General features: G+C 41.5%; 2 protein-coding genes across 3 annotated transcripts in view; one reads left to right on the top strand and one right to left on the bottom strand.

Moving 5' to 3' along the window:
• tet2 (tet methylcytosine dioxygenase 2) overlaps window positions 1-7,199 on the top strand; it is a 26,384-nt gene extending 19,185 nt beyond the window's left edge. Inside the window, exons 3-10 of the mRNA XM_028975890.1 lie at window positions 39-129; window positions 226-319; window positions 549-757; window positions 1,592-1,742; window positions 1,834-1,923; window positions 2,183-2,320; window positions 2,880-3,240; window positions 3,317-7,199. Of these exons, the coding sequence (XP_028831723.1) occupies window positions 39-129; window positions 226-319; window positions 549-757; window positions 1,592-1,742; window positions 1,834-1,923; window positions 2,183-2,320; window positions 2,880-3,240; window positions 3,317-4,683 (2,501 nt within the window). The 3' untranslated portion in view covers window positions 4,684-7,199. The remainder of the gene's footprint in view (window positions 1-38; window positions 130-225; window positions 320-548; window positions 758-1,591; window positions 1,743-1,833; window positions 1,924-2,182; window positions 2,321-2,879; window positions 3,241-3,316) is intronic.
• On the bottom strand, window positions 6,695-11,727 carry ppa2 (inorganic pyrophosphatase 2). Of its 2 annotated transcripts, none has more exons than XR_003749472.1 (12): window positions 11,544-11,727; window positions 11,044-11,108; window positions 10,925-10,969; window positions 10,773-10,826; window positions 9,492-9,611; window positions 9,327-9,413; window positions 9,115-9,241; window positions 8,882-9,009; window positions 8,647-8,766; window positions 8,324-8,393; window positions 8,208-8,247; window positions 6,695-8,123 (listed from the first exon to the last, which is right to left on the bottom strand). XR_003749472.1 is itself a non-coding variant. In XM_028975891.1 (12 exons), exons 1-12 carry the CDS (start codon window positions 11,671-11,673, stop codon window positions 8,095-8,097), a joined length of 981 nt encoding a protein of 326 aa, XP_028831724.1. In that variant the 5' UTR covers window positions 11,674-11,727; the 3' UTR covers window positions 7,441-8,094. The 2 variants fall into 2 exon arrangements, 1 of the variants encoding a protein (XP_028831724.1); XM_028975891.1 differs by having other exon boundaries at window positions 7,441-8,123; window positions 8,647-8,732.

Below are 11,727 nucleotides of genomic sequence, written 5' to 3'. Positions count from 1 at the left end.
GATCACATGATGTGATCAGTATCCGTTCTTTTCTACAGAGCAAATCAGTGAAAAAGATGAAGGCCCATACTACACACACCTGGGAGCAGCTCCTACTGTCGCAGGAATCCGAGAAAAAATGGAGAAAAGGTAGCACAAGATGTGCTATCCCTAAACGTCGTCTTTTTATCAACAAGACTTTTTAGACTGTGCTTTACCTGTGGGAATTTATATTCCTCTTCCTAGGTCTGGCTTCACTGGCAGTTCTATCCGGATTGAAAAGGTTGTATACACAGGGAAAGAAGGGAAGAGTACACAAGGCTGTCCCATTGCCAAATGGGTAGGACAGAAATTTATTTTGAAAACTTTCTTAGCACTAGTCAGAGAAGTACAAGAGCACAGCACATTCATATGGTCAGCTTTCAGGAATAACAACAAAAAAGTAGAAGAAAGCTGTGACTGCTTTGCATATCTACAGCACCCCCTGTGGCTAGACAAAATATTTTTATATTTTTATATATTAAATATTTTTATATAGTCTTTCTAACATTCCTTGTTTTTATGTGTAGGTTATTCGACGAGCAAGTGTTGATGAGAAGCTGCTTGTCCTGGTTCGTGAAAGGGCCAATCACACTTGTGAGACAGCCTGCATAGTGGTGGTGATCCTCATCTGGGAAGGCATTCCCACCAGCCTGGCAGACAGTTTATACATGGAGCTCAGTGACACACTGACAAAACATGGTGCCCACACCAACCGCAGATGTGCCCTCAATGAGGAGTGAGTGACGCAACACACATTATCAGCTACAACATAAAAAACATTGACCAGCACATGTGGGACCCCTCTACTCCAATTCTTTCCCGCATACACACATTAAAAGAATAAAATGATTCATTACAAACTTTTATTTGCAAAGAAAATAAACCGATTTTTGTTCTTATTCTCTTTGTTTTACACTGCAGGGTATATAGAGTCTATATTAGGGCTGTAATCGTCCCAGAAAAGTTTAGCCCGACATGACTTAAATGAAGTCCATTTCCTTACAGCCAAACAAACATTTCATTAAAAAATAACAGAGTTTTATCCAGGTTGGAAAGACACTCACCTATGAACCAGAAGTCATGGGTTCAAACCCCACTTCTATAACTTCTATTGTGTCTTGTGCAAGACACTTAACAGTGAGTTGCTCCAGGGGGACTGTCCCTGTAACAGTCCTGTGACATGTGCAATAGCTGATTCCACTAAATGTGGTTCACAGAGAAGCAACAACTGAACAGACAACAGAAACCACAAAATGCTTGCACTGTCATCATGACTGAAATACATTGTCCAAGTCTGATGCTTATTAGGGTGCCACCTTTTGCTCAGTGAGTACAATGCAATACTAACAGACCCAGACACACCTTTTAATTCATGTTTACATAGTTGGGAATTAACTGATGAAATTATGATGTTCACAATTATGATGTTTTTAGGCAAAGATTTAAACAAAATATACCCAGTGCAAATGAACAAATTTCCTAAATGGTACCCAATGGTACAACTTACATTAGAATGGCAATTAGTTATATTTTAAACCCAAAGTTAACATGCTGTTTTTTTCTTCTCTAGGAGAACATGTGCTTGTCAAGGGCTGGACCCAGAAGCCTCTGGAGCTTCCTTCTCTTTTGGTTGCTCCTGGAGCATGTACTACAATGGTTGCAAATTTGCCAGGAGCAAAATACCTCGCAAATTTAAGCTGCTTGGGGATGATCCTAAAGAGGTGAAATTCCACAACCTGTTTTTTTTTCTTCAGTATTCTGAATGCTGCAGGGTGCATTAGAGTATCTGATACACCATGTTTTATTTGTCAGGAGGAAAGACTGGAGCAACACCTTCAGAATCTGGCAACAATAATGGGCCCAAAATATAAAAAAATGGCACCTGATGCCTACAGCAACCAGGTAATGTATATAACAGTCTCCATTAAATCTTGTTGATTTATCATATCTCTTACTGCTTTTATGTACATCACAAATATAGTCCTGACAACACAACATGACATTTTTTTCATGAAGAGGTTTGCTATTAGGAAACATTTTTATTTATTTATTTATTTATTTTTGTTTTGTGGACGTCAGTGTATGTTGCATTGTTTAAATGGACTCCTGTGTAGTACAAATAATGTTTCCATAGTTCCTGAGTCACTCTGTTTGTTATCAGGTGGAACACGAGCATCGTGCCACAGACTGTAGACTAGGTCTGCAAGAGGGGCGTCCATTTTCTGGAGTCACGGCCTGTCTGGATTTTTGTGCTCATGCTCACAGAGACCTACACAACATGCAGGGAGGAAGTACTGTGGTAAGAAATATTTGGAAATATAAGAAATGTAATATTTCAGCACCAAAGATTAACAACACAAATGTTGTTTATTACATTATTATCTACATATTATTTCTTACCTGAGAACATAATTGATCTGGCCCTACATGAGTGGTGCAGTTAAATTGAAAGCATTTGTTTATGCATGAGATAATTGGCACACCTTTTAATTTGTTGCAGTTCTTTACGCTGGACGTTGCTAAGCATTGCATAATGCACCATACCCTACCGATTTCCCATTGCACAATGTGGTTTATTTAATAATCTTCTACCTCATATTATTCTACCTCCATATCCACTATCCGGTGATGTGCTTATTGTTCATGTCGAACAATAATTTATTTATTTATCACTTAATTTTTACTTGATGTAATCTAGCCTATCTAAATTCGGCATAGTTAGAGTTGCAGTCCAATGAGTAGCTCCGAATACATTTCACTGAATGTTGTACCCTGTATTACTATGCATGTTACAAATAAACTGAACTTGAACATAATTTGATCATCTAATTATCTACCCTCTACCCCCACCCTGTCAGGTGTGCACACTGACAAGAGAGGACAATCGTGAAATAGGGAAGATCCCAGAAGATGAACAGTTGCATGTGCTGCCACTGTATAAAGCTTCTTCCACTGATGAGTTTGGCAGTGTAGAGGCACAGCTGGAGAAGACCAGGACTGGAGGGATCCAGGTGCTCACCTCCTTTCGCCGACAGGTCCGCATGCTTGCCGAACCTGCCAAATCTTGCCGGCAAAGGAAACTGGATGCTAGGAAAGCATCAGCAAACAAACAAGCGAGTCAGACAGAAACATTCAACTGCAAGGTGGAAAAGAACCCTCAAGCAAAGCTGAAACAAAGCACTTATGAGAACACCACAGGGCAACCAACACTTATCAAAGGTAAACTGAGGCATAAGCAATGATACAAAATATAAAGTAAATAGATATATGGCTAATCTCATAACCTGCTTCACAGGAACCTACCCAGGACCAGGTCAGATGAGAGCCCCTCTTCTGCCTGGACAACAGCCACACCCTCTTCAGCACCAGCAAAGCTCCTACCCCCAAACAGCTGCCTATTCAAGGTTTCCCAATGCTCCTAGCCCTTTTGCAAGCAAGTCAGGAAGTATGTATCCACAGCCAGCTGGCTCAGCCAGCCCCTATCCTCCTCCACTACGTGTACCAAGCTCTTTCATGAATGGGTCAAATCAAGCAAGCCCTTACCCTGGCTCCTTGGCTCCCAGCAACCTGTACTCAAATTTCCAGTGCAATGGAGGAATGCCTGTGGAGAACTACCATCCTTATTATTCTGGGAGTCCAAAGCACCTGGATATTTACAGACAGCAGAGGGCTTCACTCTATCCTGAACAACAGTATGGGGGTCAACAGCGATTTGGTGTCAACTATCCTCCACGTTACGGTGAGCCGGGTCTGCAAATCAGTGGGTATAACACCTCCAGTTTAAGGTCGGGCAGCCACCCCATGGGCCCATACCCTCCATATGGTCCCAATGGAGGACCTGATGCCCAGTTTTTGGAGGCCATCTCAAGACCGCCTCTTGCCCACCCAAGTCTGGACTATGCATCCGTAAACAAAGGCAATCCTCTTGCTGGGTATCCCAATCCTTACCTAGCCCAAAATCCCCAGATGTTCCCTACTGGTCTTGACCCCTTGAGTATGCAAAACAAGCCACACATGAACTTACACGAACCAAATGGGATCTCTCAGGTGCTACCACCTTTGGTTGGTGAATGTCTGACAACTACTCAGCCTACACCACACACATTCGGGCTGTCCAATGGAATACCGGGCCTTCAAGTCAAACAAGAACCAGATATGCAGACTCCCACACCCAAAGAGAATGAGGATGTGTGGTCAGACAATGAGCACAACTTCCTTGATCCAGAGATTGGAGGAGTAGCTGTGGCACCCAGCCATGGCTCTATCCTTATAGAGTGTGCCAAGCGTGAGCTGCATGCCACCACACCGCTCAAACGGCCCGACCGCAACCACCCCACACGAATTTCATTGGTCTTCTACCAGCACAAGAACATGAACGAGGCCAAACATGGCCTGGCCCTCTGGGAAGCCAAGATGGCAGAAAAGGCCCGGGAGAAAGAAGAGGATGCTGAGAGGCATGGTGGTACCGAAGGCACGCCAAGCAAGAGCAGTAAAAAGGTCAAGCGTGAGCCTCCTGAACCTTCTGAGTGTTCTGAGCCACCATACAAACGCTTCATCCAGACCCTGAATGAGAGGTCCTTGTCCTGCACTACCAGTACCTATGTCAGCACAGCACCCTATGCTTTCACAAAGGTCACAGGGCCCTACAATCACTTCCTGTAGGTTGGCCTCTTCCAAGGTTTACAGTTAGTATACACTGATCAATGGTGCTGTTAACAGGTGCTACAGTTTTGAGCAAAAGTTGTCAGTGCCGCTAGTCATGTGGTCCAGAGAGCTGTTTCTTAGGGAGATGAGCAACTGGGAAACACAAAAAAGCAAGATAAGTGGGTCACATGGCAGATCCATCGAACAAATGTTTCATCACCTCTCAAGTGATCAAGCTTTACTGACTGACCCTAGGAATTATTTATTGTTTTGTTTACTCCTTTTTTAACAGAAAACACACTGTTTTACTTCTCTGGTGCTTCTTTAAATCCAATACATCAGGACTAACATTACTTGGGGAAAATTAATTTTATGGCTATTCCTATTTTTAATTAGAGGAATTTATCACTGAGATATGATCACCGAAAAATGTGGTCATGTTCATGGTGCTACAGTTCTATATGCCTTTGGAGTAACATAGATCTTTTTATGGCATCTTGATTAAGTTTTAAAATACATATGGTGTATAACAAAATATTGTGGAATGATGGAACAAGTGTCTTCAAAGCACTTTGATAACGGATGTAGGAAATGTTCATAGTTTCGGATCTAGCATCGGTCCTATCGGTTCTCTGTCTGAAAAGGGCAGCCTTCTTTTTTCTAGATATTGCAGGACTCAAAATACAGACAAGAGCCACAGGTTTTAATAGTTTTTTTCAGCACGGTCAAAACCAGTACTAAGATACTAGGCTAATTTAACAGCATATTCATGGCCAATCATGTTTTTGCACCAGCTAAAGCATTTAATAAATCAGGGCCTAGAAATGTTAAAAAAACAGCCTACATGCAACACAGTTGGATCAACGTGCAGAATATTTTTTTCCACACATGCATTCTCTTTGGTGCTTATTTACAGGTTTCACGTGTCCTTTATATGTACTTTATATTTACTGTATATTGAGCCATTCAAAGGGTGCATTTTTTACAACAGTGATATTGTAAGAAAAAAATAGACTTGGGAAATCTGTGTGTTTTTTCCCTTTCCTTGTGAGGGTTACTTCTCGGGCCACGGCCCAGACAGTCGGAGTATTGTGGATCTCATGTTCATTGCAGTTGTGTGACAGTTGTTGAAAATCATGTTCCTCACAGCACGGGTGAAGCTCAAGGAACTGGATTAGGTCTATGTCAGTGTCACAGTTTCTAAGGCAGCTGGCTTGCTGTAGGGTCCTCAAATAACTGTAATTTAGATTATTTAAAAAAAAAAAAAAAATTGTACAGTAAATTAAATTTTTTTCTGAAATGTATTCTTTAGGTTTTAGTACTGTAAAAAAAACTCCTTTGGTTTGAAATAAGTTTTATTTCAAATGGTGCTATTCAAATTGCTATAAACATATAATGTGAGAATTTATATTATGGCAGTGAGAAGGCATATGAATGATGTACAGTACCTACTTGTCATATACCTCAGAACTAGTTTGGCAATAGGATTATAATACAAAGGCGTCTTTCTCTTTTCCCCCCTCGTACCGCTGCCCATTTATCTGTTTTAACTATCTTAATCATTATCACAAAACCTTTAGGCCATTTCAAGGCAAAGTTCATAGCTTACTTTCTTCACTTGATTATTAGAAAGTATTACTTGAACTTTAAAGCTTTGATGTAATAGCAAAATCAGGGATAATCAGTCTTTTGTGTGCATACATCACCTGTGTTCATGTTACGTTCTGTCCTTCAGGGATTAGCTTTTGGATTGTGAATCCCTATGAATTTGTCTGTATATACTACACACTCAATTTTGTTGAAAAAGAATCTACATTTTAACTTGTTTTAGTAGACTGTTGGATAAACTTAAGAAGTAATTTGATCATATTGTAATATGCACTGAGCTGACTAAAGGGAAAGAATGGCATCAGAAATTATATCAAGATTAGTGAAGCACTCGCCTTTGTACTTTTTAAAAATGATATAATTAAGTAACTAAACGGCAAAAAAGCAGGATGGTTCTGAAATTAGATGCAGACTCATGTGCTGATGTATAGTAAAAATTTATTTATGACCACTAAACATGTACATAACACTTCTTTCTCCCTCTCCATTCAAATCAATGTGATATTTGATGGGGTTTACGCTTTTTGCGTCCCCATTTATTTTAATCATTTTCTGAAAGCACTTCGTTTCTTTTTCAGAAAAACATAATGAAATAAAAGATTTATTTAAAATAAAGAGTAGATTACTGTAAATGTGTTCAAAATAAATTATGCCATGTTGTATATACAATGTGTTTGTATCACATACTTTTTTCCATTTTGAATCCCAGTTTGTCAGGTGTACTCATCACCCACGTTTCTTACAGCAATCATTGTCTTGTTTCAAGGTTTCCCAGACTGTTACCAGTAGACCTCATGCTGATAATACTGATACCACACTTACTGTCAGAACAGCGTACTTACAATTCTACTGCAAAAAAAAAAAAAAAAAAAAAAATTCAGACATAATGAATAGTTTTGATGAGGATTCAAACAATTTTGCAAAGTGAAAAAAAGCATTGTTACATTTTATTGTACAGGACCCAGTTCCAGTAGCAGATTGCAAATAAGACAGTTATTTGGATATGGTTAATGAAAAGCATAGCCATACTTGAAAACGCTTCTAAGCGTCTTTCAGTGGTGTAAACTTTACTTGAATGACTTTGCGTTTAACTAATGCACAAAGGTGCACAGCTCCAATTTTAAGCTAAAAGTTTATGTACATATGTTGGTATTTTTGCAGTTTGACACTAAAGATTTTTTTTTTTTTTTTTAATAATAACTGTTGTTAATCTGCCTCTGACCTTCAGTTTTTGACAGTTTCCTTTGTTCCCCTGAAGTGTGGTATGCTTATAAAATGGAATAATGGATGGGTATAAATACTGTAAGTATTGTAATGTACTGAGCTACGGAATGCAGTTTATTTGAAAGCTGTTTATTATATCATTCCTGATATTGCTGAGATGTGGGTGTTTTTAATAAAATTTATATTTATTTAAAGCATCTGAAACTTGGTGTAGCTCATCTGTATTCATAGGGCAATGTCTGGTTTGCATGAAAATACAAAAATCACAAACAAAGCAAACAGTTATAGTTGTGTTATTTATCAAAAGAAAGGACAACACACCCATAGGGTTTCTTTTGCCAAATAAAACCACTCCTTCAGGAGATAACCAAACTCATATTAGGCAGTTATCTTGGCACGTGTTGACATCCTTGGCAGTGTAAATCAATTCTATAAATACTAAACTGAACGTAAACTCCTTGCTGGAGCATGAAAAAAAGAAGTCTGTTATACGCACTTCACGTAATTACAGAAATAACTGCCCTTTTCAGACTTAAGTAGTATAAAATCAAACTTTTCAGCTGAGTGTTGGCCTTCTCTTGCTTGAGCACATTCAGGTCACTTTGGAAGAAAATGCCACTTATCCACTGAAATTAAGAGAGAGTGAATATTACAAAATCACATGAGCCGTACACTGCATTTAAAAAAATAATAATAAATGCAAACCATACCATCAGCAGGTACGAGCAAGGCCTCGCCACAGTCCGGGGCCTGTGAAGTGTTACACGACGAGTGACGATTTGTTTACCATCTAAGGATATTGGTGTGTCATGTCTGTACCACTTACCAATCTGACAATGGACGTGGCCTGCTCCTCACTGCACTTAAAGGGGCTTTCGCAGACAGAGGTGTTTTGGCTATTAAGAAAAAAATCTATATAAAAAATGTCAAATACTAATAATACTAATAAATGACACAAGAAATCAGATGAATAAACCCCTTCTTCTACATTACAGATATGGCTGGAAAATTAAAAGAAATACGGACAAAACAACAGGTCTGAGCCAAAGAACAAACACATAAAAGCTGTTTTATATGAAAACCACACCTCTCCAAATAAATAAATAAATAAATAAATAAAAGAGGTGAAACAGAGAAGGAGAGACTCACCAGATGATCTCTCCCTGTTTGGCCTCCTTGCGCACCAGAGCCCTCCAGTGCTCGTGTGTGGTTGTAATGACCTGCACAGCAAAGTCCTGCAGAGGACCAGAGACCAGCGCAGCTCATTATCTGCTCTCCTCAGGGAACAGGGAATTAGGTGATCACCACAGACCACAAATACATGTTCTGGACGGATTATTTTCCATAATTCATATAAAAGTAGGTGAAGGGTTACTGGAAGTACCTTGTCCTTGAACTGTCCATTAAATGCAAAATCATTCTCTGGTTTTCCATCTGGCACTTTGTATCTTTTAAACCAATCCACGGTGGCTTCTAAATGACCAGGCTTCAACTTGCGGACATCGTCTATACCTGGAAAACACATTAGAAGAACATCAAATAATAAGTGATCAATGGTGTGTTATTATCAATAACATAATTCATATTATCAATCATCCATCATTAGTTCAGCCTCACTGTTAAGTTTTTGGGCTTCTGGATCGTCAGCATTGATGGCAATGATCTTCCAGTCCGTCTCTCCTTCATCAATCAAGGCCAAAGCTCCCAACACCTTCACTCTGATCACTTGGCCAGACGAGCAAACCTGCAAAACACAGGCTCACCCTGAAATAAGCCGGCAATCTGACTCTCATATTTAATCATTTCATTTAGTGCCATGGCTTTCATACCTGGGAGCCAATGTCACACACGTCTATCGGGTCATTGTCACCACAGCACTTGGTATCCGAGTCTGTGTGGCTGGGATCTTCCCATGTCTGTTGATATAGACATCTGTGTGATGAAAAAATCTTCTAGAACCTGACAAGTATTCATGAACTAAACTGCAATCATACCTGTGGAAGAGCCCCATAGTTCCATATGTAGCCTTTATGGGGAAACACGTTGGCCACATATCTCAGCTTGCCTTTTTTCACGTCTTGTTTGATTGGGTTAAGAGCTTCCTTTGTTGCTATCTGTCAGTAAAATTTAAATATTAAAATATTTGTGAAAGTGAAAGAAAGTGAAGTGATTGTCACACGTAATACACAGCAGCACAGCACACAGTGAAATTTGTCCTCTGCATTTAACCCATCACCCTGAGTGAGCAGTGGGCAGCCATGACAGGCGCCCGGGGAGCAGTGTGTGGGGACGGTGCTTTGCTCAGTGGCACCTTGGCAGATCGGGATTCGAACCAGCAACCTTCTGATTACAGGGCCGCTTCCTTAACCGCTAGGCCACCACTGCCCCTTTTTATAGACTTAGTTAAGACTGGCACCACAATGCACCCAAGCACTCACTGGCAAACCACCTACCATGTATATTAAAACACAATACTAAAATATTGTTTAAGTGTCCTTTATGTTCTGTGGTGGGTTGGCACCCCGCACCGGGAGAGTCCCAGCCCTGCACCCAATGCTCCGCAAACTTCAAAAATATTGATGTAAACAGAGAGAAAGTGAAAGTGATTGTCATTGTGAAACACAGCAGCACAGCACATGGTGACACAACCAAATGTGTCCTCTGCTTTTAACCATCACCCTTGGTAAGCGGTGACCAGCCATGACAGGCACCCGGGGAGCAGTGTGTGGGGACGGTGCATTGCTCAGTGACACCTTGGCACTTCCTTAACCACTAGGCCAACGCTGCCCCAAGAGAAAGAGAGAGAGTCTGTGTGTGTGTGTTTTTTAAATTCAGTACGCTGAAATATATTTACATTTACAGCATTTTTCAGACACCCTTATCCAGAGCGACTTACAATCAGAAGTTACAGGGACAGTCTCCCTGGAAACACTCAGGGACACAATGGTAGTAAGTGGGGTTTGAACCTGGGTCTTCTGGGTTCCAGCACTGTACTGGACAGCCATGCTTAGTTCCTTTTACCCGTATTCACCACTTATTTCTACTCAGGCCTGGAGCTGTCATTCCCATTTCAGGACAATGGGTGCAGGGCAGACCCGGTCAGCGTGGGGCACCATCCCACCCCAGGAGAGCATGCAAACTCCACACCGGACGCCTGAGCCTGGATTCATACGCACAACCACGGGAGGTGGGAGGCTTCGGCACTAACCCTACACCGCATGGCCCGAGATACGGTTCAGCATAACAGCATTTTAAAACCGGAACAGTAACTGGACCTCCATTTTTGCATTGGACCATCGAGGAACCTCTACAACCATGTTGAACAAGGTCTGTTGAAAGAAAGAAAGAACACAATCACATTTAAGTGAGAACAATGTCAATGTCTAACACACACACACACACACACACACACACACACAAAAACTACCTCAGTTTCGCTCTTCTTTGGTTTTTTTGATGGCACGTCATTATCCTGCAGTCAGACCAAGAACCTTATTATAAAACGTCCGATTTGATCATTAAAAAAAAACACCCTAAATAACAAACCTGCTCCTCAGATGCATAAAGTGGAATATCGTGGAAGGGTGAGATGTATTTTCCCTGCAAGCTTTCTGGAAAGCAGATGGAAAACAGCATCACTATTGCGTGTGAAACATCCACTCATTTCTGGACACCGTGTCAGAAATGATCATATATAGAATTGATCCATAATGTACCAGGCCGGAGGGCCTGTTTTCAACCCTGAACGGGGTCACGTGCTCCAGGGCAGCGTTGGAATATCTCGTCTAAGGCCAGGTGTGGATCTCCAGAGCCCCTCCAAGGACTGCTGTCGCCAAAAATGCTCAGCTTTATTTTAATCGCTTTATTACGACCATCGTGATTATCCAGCAGGGCTGCGTCGCACCGGGACTGTGCGCCACGACGCGCCCGAGACGCGGACCCCCCGTGTCCTCATTCACCCCGCCACCCCCCGCACAGGAAACGTCGCTGGTCAGGACGTGGACGGATGGATGGATGGATTCGCGAGTTAATTCACGTCGACTTACTAAAGTAAATCCTGTAATCGGTCGCGTTCGGCCGTCCCCGCTCTTCCGTTCGATAACGGGCCATGTTTCTGCGGTGAGGACTGGCGCGTCTCGACAAGAGCTCGACGGAAGAGCGCAGGAGCGCACGCATTATTGCCGCTCAGTTCCTGCTTTCGTCTCTCGGTCTGGCCGCCGCGTCGCGGCG

The sequence above is a fragment of the Denticeps clupeoides genome, chromosome 4 (genome assembly GCF_900700375.1).
Source record: "Denticeps clupeoides chromosome 4, fDenClu1.1, whole genome shotgun sequence".
In the NCBI taxonomy this organism is placed as follows: domain Eukaryota; kingdom Metazoa; phylum Chordata; class Actinopteri; order Clupeiformes; family Denticipitidae; genus Denticeps; species Denticeps clupeoides.
This window is presented reverse-complemented; position numbering and strand designations above follow the sequence as displayed.

Bases quoted from the DNA above. Each gene is read 5' to 3' on its own strand.
- ppa2 (XM_028975891.1), bottom strand. From the start codon at position 11,673: ATGCGTGCGCTCCTGCGCTCTTCCGTCGAGCTCTTGTCGAGACGCGCC. The intron at 10,827-10,924 runs GTAGTTTTTGTG...TTCTTTCAACAG, and splicing joins CAAAGAAGAGCGAAACTGAG to ACCTTGTTCAACATGGTTGT. The intron at 8,124-8,207 runs GTATGGTTTGCA...TCTTAATTTCAG, and splicing joins CTTGCTCGTACCTGCTGATG to TGGATAAGTGGCATTTTCTT.